Source organism: Calidris pugnax, unplaced genomic scaffold, assembly GCF_001431845.1.
Source record: "Calidris pugnax isolate Ruff unplaced genomic scaffold, ASM143184v1 scaffold103, whole genome shotgun sequence".
In the NCBI taxonomy this organism is placed as follows: Eukaryota; Metazoa; Chordata; class Aves; order Charadriiformes; family Scolopacidae; genus Calidris; species Calidris pugnax.
Genome location: NW_015090990.1, coordinates 17,435,627 through 17,443,248, shown reverse-complemented (window position 1 = coordinate 17,443,248; position 7,622 = coordinate 17,435,627). Strand labels below are relative to the sequence as shown.

Genomic DNA, 7,622 nt, shown 5'->3' with positions numbered 1-7,622 from the left:
GACCGGGGCACGGTCAGGAAGGGGGGTGAGGGGCAGGGGGTGAGGCACAAGCAGCCGTAGGGCCCACAGGGCGGGTATCACCCCATTCCCTCCAGTCAACCAAAAAACCTACAAGACTGCTGATAAAGGACTGCCAGAAATTTTTTAAAAAAATAAAAAAAAAAATCACTGCAAACCAGTTTATGATGTTTAGCTCCAATAACTGAAAGGCAACATTTATTTACCAATTCCGAACAAAGGCAGGCAGCAGTAGCTCAAAGCACTCTGTTGCACTCGTCATTTATTCAACGTTTAAACAAACACGATTCTGTTCTGGCAGGCAAACTGCAACAGCCAAACATGACAACATCTGCCAATAGACAGCAAACGTGCTAATTACAGCATGGCATCAGATTCCACAGGTAAAACCTGTGACAGTGAGGAAAACTTTTAAGTTGTCAGGTAACAGTTAAAAAGTCAAAGCAGTAATATTTTGCTGAGAAGGTTACCACTTCACATGAAGTTCAAAAGTTAACGCCTGAAAAAGAGAAGAAAAAAGAAAAAAAAAGAAGATGATGAGAAACAAATATATAAATATTTATATCTAAGCCAAGACCTGGTAACACTGGCTGAAAAAGAAAAGAAGAAGAAAACTACAGTGACCATCCTGAATTATGCAGGATAAATTACTTCCACCAGTCATTTCCTCACAGTAGCTGTAACTTAGAGTAGAGCTACAGCATCCCTTCTGAAGTCTCTTCTACTTTCTTTGGCATGCACAATACCCAGCAGAGTGCGTTTTTTTGTGTTTGCAGACAAACGTGGCAAAAAAAGAACTTAGTATTAAAATCTAGGTACAGTCTTCATGATAATAAGAATAGTGGAGCTGTGCTTTTGATTACAGAAGAAGCGCTTAAGTAGGCAGGGAGCAGGACAGAGCTAAAAATCCTAAACTGAATATTGATTTCAAATGAATCTCTAAGATACTGGGTAAACCACCGAAATGCTTAGATTCAAATCTTACTGATATCTTCAACTATTTGTAAAATGGGAGAAAACAACTATTTACCTTTGCTCAGAACTGCCAGTATTCACTATCTCTCAAAGTGAGGTATTGAAGGATTTATTTGTTACAGAGTACGGTTATGCATAGGTAAAACAGCTGAAAAGTTCCCACTATAAATTGAGGCTGGATTCATTAATAATGCAAGCTTGACCCACTTCACTGTTATTTCATATTTATGGAGAGATGTGAATAAGTTTGCAAATCATTTTATTCAACCTTCAATTTTAGTGGTAGAAATAAAGAAAGCGGCATGAATGGACAAAGATGTAAAACATGATGCATGCTTTGTTAGCGTAGCATCTTATGTCTAAATTAACTTCCTTAATATACATATATCACAGGAAATCATTAGTCTCAATTTATAATTTTACTGATATCAATTAATTAAATAAAACCCACATTCTCTATTACCTATACATTTTTCAGAATTCTTCTCCACATGAAAAAAAGGGAGGAAAAAGAAGAAGAAAAAAAGCATGGTCTACGTAGGTCTGCACAAGCACCATGTGTTATTTTACCACAGTAGTGAATACCTTCTAAATCTCTGCCTCAACAATTTCACACCAACTTCAAGTAAGAGTTCAGGTGCTACATTTTTTGCTTTCCTCTGAAAAATAAGTTGTTTTTATACTTCAGACAGAAATGAGAATCACTAGAATCCAAATCTTTCACTTGGTTACATGTAACAATGTTAGGGGAAAAGGCATCCTTTTACCTTGGTCAGCAGCATCTTTCAGCCTTTGAAATAATTTGGAAAAGAATTTCTCCTTTCTTCATAATCTGCAAATGCAGAAGCAATAGGATCCGAGTAGAACGTGACAGGCCTTGGTCCTTCATTGTTCATAGTGAAAGTAGCTGGGAACTTTCTGAGATCAAGACCCCTGCCCGAAAAATAGGCCTGGAGTGTTCTGAAAAACTGAACATATTTCTTATGTGAAAATAGAGCATGCCCAACAGAGATTAATTATTTCTACTGACTCAAAGTAGATGCAATATTTGTTCCTATGTGGGATGAAATCCTCTATTTTGATTATAAATTGGTACAATGCAGGCAATATAATTCAGACGTGTCCACTCTGTCCATGGCTTGTACACCTTACGTGGTGTAGAAAGGCCCCCAGCTGTTTACTGATCATCTGTGCTCCCCACTGAACCACAGAAGATTCAAACTGATTCCCATATAAAAAGGGGCACAGCAAAGCCCCTGCTAAGGGCAAACGGTACAGTCCTGTTACACGTTGCTCTAAGAGTTAGCAACAGGGAGCAATTGATTTCAACGGGCCCTTTAGGTCGCTTAAAAGTAGAAATTAATGCTTCTTAAAAAGTGAGGAAAAAATTGTGGGAAACTGATTTTCTTTTCCTTCAAAAATTCCTCATAAGATCTTGCAAATGTTCCCTTAATGATATTTTCTTAGCTGTAATTAACTTTCAGATCTTTAGCTACTAGTCATGACAATGTGTCAGGTGCAAACCTATTTGTACTTCCAGAACATGAGACAACGTGCAATTAACAGAGTACATATTTGACTGAAACACAATAATCATTCCTCTTCTGTTTCACAAGATGAGTGACTGTATAATCAAAATACATTTTTAGAAACTAAAGCTGCTGGATAGAGATACAAGGAAGTTTTGTGCACTGCTGAATGCCTCTCTGCTGAAGAGAGAGGGTCTCTTCAGTTAAGGGGTACATCTTGACTGTTGTGGTTATTGACTACACAAAGTGCACAGTTACTAATGCTGCACTTAATGGACTCCTCTTACCTTTATATTTAGAAGATAAAAATTATCACGATGGAAAAACACAAAACCCACAAAACCCACCCAGGCTATCTTTCTTGCAGTATTTTCTTACCAGGTCTCTGTTTCTAGGGTTATCTAGAGGCTTCCACTTTTCTTCTGGTTGGAAAGGAGCACCCTTCGCCAATCCCCTCACAGCCAATACTGTGTATAGACCCAGGAGCACCACCTTCCACATGTTGAAGAGATGAACAGACTATCTGTAAGAAGGACAACGAACCAGACTCCTGAAGTCCTACAGAACCATCACTGGTAACAAACAGAGCAAGCATCACAATCCAGTGGAGTGCAGAAATAATTTTATCCATGGCAAGGAAAACTCACCTACTACAGATTACAGCTGTGTGCTATCGACTTTTTTGGTTTTATACTAATGTATTAGGAAGAGTTAATTATTCTAAAAAAGTGTTTCCCATACCAAAGCTATTTCTAGACACATAATTCTCTATTCAAAAAGGAGCAGTATGACATTTTATGCAAAATACTTATATTTGTTTTACATTTGTTATTTTCATTGACTGATTAGTTACAGCATCAGAGATTTGTGTGCTCCACGGAGAATGCAAAAATATGCTTGAGAACCAGATAGCTCAATTTTTAAAACTGCATGAAATGAAAAAGTATTACGTATATTAGTAAGTGCAATAATACAGTCTGGTATAACATACTAGAGACCCATTTCACAACTTGATTCAAGAAAAAACAAAACAAAACACCTCCCTTTCATGTTCTTTAAAATAAAGCTTACCAGTGAATTTGGCTCTGGCTTGCCCCTTCTTGGTTAGTCTCCTTGTAATCTGTGAACGAACTGATCTCTGCACTTATATTTCTAGTGGACTGTAGGTGGGTGTCAGTGACGTTAGCAGGAGTTCAAAAATACAGTAATGATTCCATTTCCATCCATGACATAAAGACCCTCGAGAATTTCACCCTTAATACTCTTAAGACCTGTTGCTATCGAACAAGTGCAGTGCAAATTCCTCCTCCCTAAACCATAGTGCAGAAAACTGGTGGTAAGCATATAAGAAGTTTAAAACAATTCCCAGCAGAGATAGCAGAGCTGTAGCAAAATATTACTTTTAATTAAAAGTAATTAGCCATGTCTCTAGAATGGTGACTAAAAGATAATTACAGCTGGTTGAGTGGATTTCAAGCAAGATGAGATATGGATCGTTTTCTTGAAGCTGGAGAAAGAAAAGTAAGGTCTGTTCAAGATCCAAAGGCGAATTATTTTAATGAAATTGTTGCTTTCCTACCCTGATTTTATCGGCAGTCAATATCCTCCTGTCAGACTAGAAACTAAGACAAAGACTGCAACGAGGACTATGCCAATTTACCTTCACCTTATTTCCTAGCATCCTTCATCTCAAAGCTGCTTGAATTTTTTGCTTATAATTTCATTATACTCTTCTCTCTGCTACTTAGACGACACTTTAGTTAGTATCACATAAAAATATGTCTCTAAATAGACATGTTAAAACTAGAGATCTTTGGCCATTATCTTACTCCAGAATATAGATGTTTGTTTCTGACTAGAAGCTTTACATCTTTCTTTGGTTTAAAATTTGAAAGCAAACCAAAAACCTAACACCACCCCTTCCAGGCAGACTAAACTGTGGATATCCAAACGCCGTTAGTAACACAGGTAACAAAATCCTAGCAGTGTTATTTTAATGACTGCAGTAACAAATACAAATCAACTTATTCAGCTTGTATAGTTTTCTAGATGTGGAATAAAAAAAAAACCTCATCAAAAAATAAAAATCCATCAAAATCCATAAATTAACTATTCATAATAGAAAACGTCCAGGTAGCAGACTCATCAAGAACCAGAACAGCAGTAGCAACAGAAGAGCTTGTAAAAAGGCAGGCCCCAATGTAAGGGAACTTTCTTTGTGTATCTTCTAGGTAGGTACTTATTTCCAGTTTAATTTTGTGTACAATTGACCTTCTAAATCAACCAGAAGTAAGAATATGTTCCTCTAGAGGAAAAAAAAAAAAAAATACAGCCAGAACAACAAGCGGTTTTCTTCCATCTTCTTCTCCCTCCTCCCCCTCAATTATTTTATTCATTTGATTTATTCAGAAAGAAAAACCTGGGGGATATGCAGTATATTCAGCCAGTAAAACATAGCAAAGCCATCTGTAAATTTGAAACAATTGGACTATTACGTTACCCCCAACAGAATTTAGGCAGTTTGGTTGACTAATGAAGTACGCAGATATGCAAGAGATTGAATTAGCATGTATTTTCTGTGAGCTGTCTTAAAAAAACCCCTACATTGCTGCTTTCTGAGCTACAAGGGTTTGAGAAATTGAGCCAAAGTCTGTTCAGACTTAGTACTCATTTTAATGTGGGTTTTTGGTAAGGTTAGTTTTTTTTGCCAAAGTTTTTTGGTTGTTTTGTTTGTTTAAAAGAATTGCATTACAGCTCTTTCCTTCAGTGGAAGTCAAATGTAAGTGGAACACATTCATATTAAAATGCTATTAGTATAGCTACACTGATTAGACAAAATTGCATCCTCCTTTGAGAACAGTATCGAGTTTAGCAAATGCTTTCCAAGCCAGATGCTTGTGTGTTGCCTTTTGAATGCAGCCAAATTTAAGTACTAGCTTTTCCTTGACAAATTATGTATATAGACACACATCTTCAGTAAATCTAATCTTTTGAAAGTGGCTATACTAATTACACAGCCCTTATGGCACAGTAATATTCCTGTATATTTGAATTAAACTGCACGGAAGCTGAAAATGCTCACAGCTTTGCTTCTTCAGTTTCATGCAAGTTACTTTAGAAAGGTAAAAACCTTGTTCTAGAACAAAAGGCAAACTTAAAACTAATCAGTTTAGCTGTAGAGCAAGTTTTATACATATAATGTTCTATATAAACTGTAGTATTCACCAAACATCTTCCATTGTATTGCATTTCCCATTCATGATGACAAGGCAGGTATAACAGCCTCAGGTGCATGAGATAAGATATTGAGACAAGCTTCATAAGGTGCCATCTTTATTGTATTCTACTCAAGATGTGAAAAAAAAGTGTCTGTTACATAAAGTAATGTGCTCTCATCACAATGTCTTTGTTCACTGTTTTTATTTTCTGCTTAGAATCCCAAGTATTACAAATTAGAAGGGAAAGCACCAAACTGCTCCACATGAGTACCTGAGCAAAGACTAAAGGCAAACATTCATCACGACACTCATTAGCACATTTGTACAACAGAAGTAGGGGTAACATTCACAACACTACAGAGTATGACTGGTAAATGGCACTTTTTGTGAATTACAGCCATTTGTACTAATGCAACCAGATTAGCACACCATACAAAAATATACAGAAGTGCTTATTTAGCAGAACAGATGCTATACAGTGTATTCTAAGCCATGCACACTTAGGTTAAAAAAAGACAAATTAAAAAAATGTGAAGTATACACTGTAGACAGGGAAACTGTCAAATGGAATACAAACATCCCAATGTAGCTCCCATACAAGTTGCCCTCAATTTCAACAAAAAAGTACCAGCATCTAAAAGACAGTTTTTGAAGATTGAGATTTGGGCTTTCAGCAATTTCAACATTAGCTGAAGATACCTATTCTCCAAGGTTTTCTCAGCATCTCACAAGACTTTACCAAAGCTCATCACACATTGCATGAACTGTATCTGAGAATTCTATTACAAGCATTTTAATAAGCACAATAATTTATTATATTATTATTCAGGCATTTATAGATAAGATTATGTTAACATCTCTAGAGACCTGCAACTATGAAGATTTAACTCCACCTAAACCACCAGGTTTACACTAGCTATATAAGAATTCAAATCAGAGGAAGAGTTAAAAACATGTTAAGGTTGACAGGTTGCTTGTGAAGCAATAGATTTTTCAAATACGACATACATGTTCTTCAAAGTTTTAAGTCCTCTTAACAAAAGCAAACAAACAACAATACACACCCCCCACATCCCCTAATTACCCAAAACAGGTAATTTGACCAACATTATTTGTGCATGGAAAAACAATTAAAAGGTAAGGAATCATTTTAGTAGGCCTGTATAATTTTTCTAGACTAATCATCATATATAAAGGTCTTAAAGGTAGTTCTTTTCTCTCAGTGACTTTAATATTCGAATATTCCTCTAGTTAGGAAATCAACAATGGCAAGGATTACTGAAATAACATTATCACAAAAGAAAGAATAAAAAGTTAGGTGACTAGAAAGGGGTTTTAAAAGTCCTAAACTAACGTAGGAAGTTGCAGGTAGGACACAAAAATTGCATGGTACCTGTTGTGCCACAGCATCACCAGCATTGCGGCAGCCAGGTACGAGTTAGTTCGCAATAAAAGAAAGTTAGTAACTTTGACTTATATTGCTTCAAACAATTACAGTGATCAGCTGCCACACCCACATTTTGTGTGCGTATCTACACACCCACAGTCTAATGATAAGCTTTGAGATACAGCATCTTTATTCAAAATCTGGTGTTACCTAGTTCTATTACTGAGGAATTAAAAAAAGGCAGAATTCAGGAGGTTGTGCTCAAAACATACAAAGAATGCTATAGAGACACCTAAGAAAAGTCAGTGGTGGCTCTTCCAGAGTTCTTCGTATTAGAAACATATACAAGAAATACTCTTACTATATTAAAAAAAAAAAAAAAAAAAAAAAAGACTTTAAGGTCTTGACTATTTCTGGTTTTCGTTAATGAATTGAGAAGAATAGAACGTATAAGTTCTACCAGCCTCTTCCCCGACCTGCCCCCCCCCCCCCCCC

At 36.4% G+C, this 7,622-nt stretch overlaps 2 protein-coding genes across 4 annotated transcripts in view; both read right to left on the bottom strand.

Moving 5' to 3' along the window:
• Positions 1-183: 183 nt before the first annotated feature.
• The window catches only part of LOC106895192 (chromosome unknown open reading frame, human C2orf66), a 16,787-nt gene continuing 9,348 nt past the window's right edge, over positions 184-7,622 (bottom strand). For 2 of the 3 annotated variants that reach the window (XM_014954407.1, XM_014954404.1), the window contains exons 2-4: positions 2,901-3,045; positions 1,761-1,961; positions 184-517 (exon numbers count right to left, since the gene is read on the bottom strand). In XM_014954407.1, the coding sequence (XP_014809893.1) occupies positions 1,779-1,961; positions 2,901-3,023 (306 nt within the window). In that variant the 5' untranslated portion in view covers positions 3,024-3,045 and the 3' untranslated portion in view covers positions 184-517; positions 1,761-1,778. Of the gene's footprint in view, positions 518-1,760; positions 1,962-2,900; positions 3,046-3,593; positions 7,501-7,622 lie in introns of those variants that run through there. The other variant, XM_014954406.1, reaches the window with a different exon arrangement.
• Positions 2,918-7,622, bottom strand: part of PGAP1 (post-GPI attachment to proteins 1) — a 42,800-nt gene continuing 38,095 nt past the window's right edge. Inside the window, exon 27 of the mRNA XM_014954399.1 lies at positions 2,918-3,045. Coding sequence (XP_014809885.1) covers positions 3,042-3,045 — 4 coding nt within the window. The 3' untranslated portion in view covers positions 2,918-3,041. The remainder of the gene's footprint in view (positions 3,046-7,622) is intronic.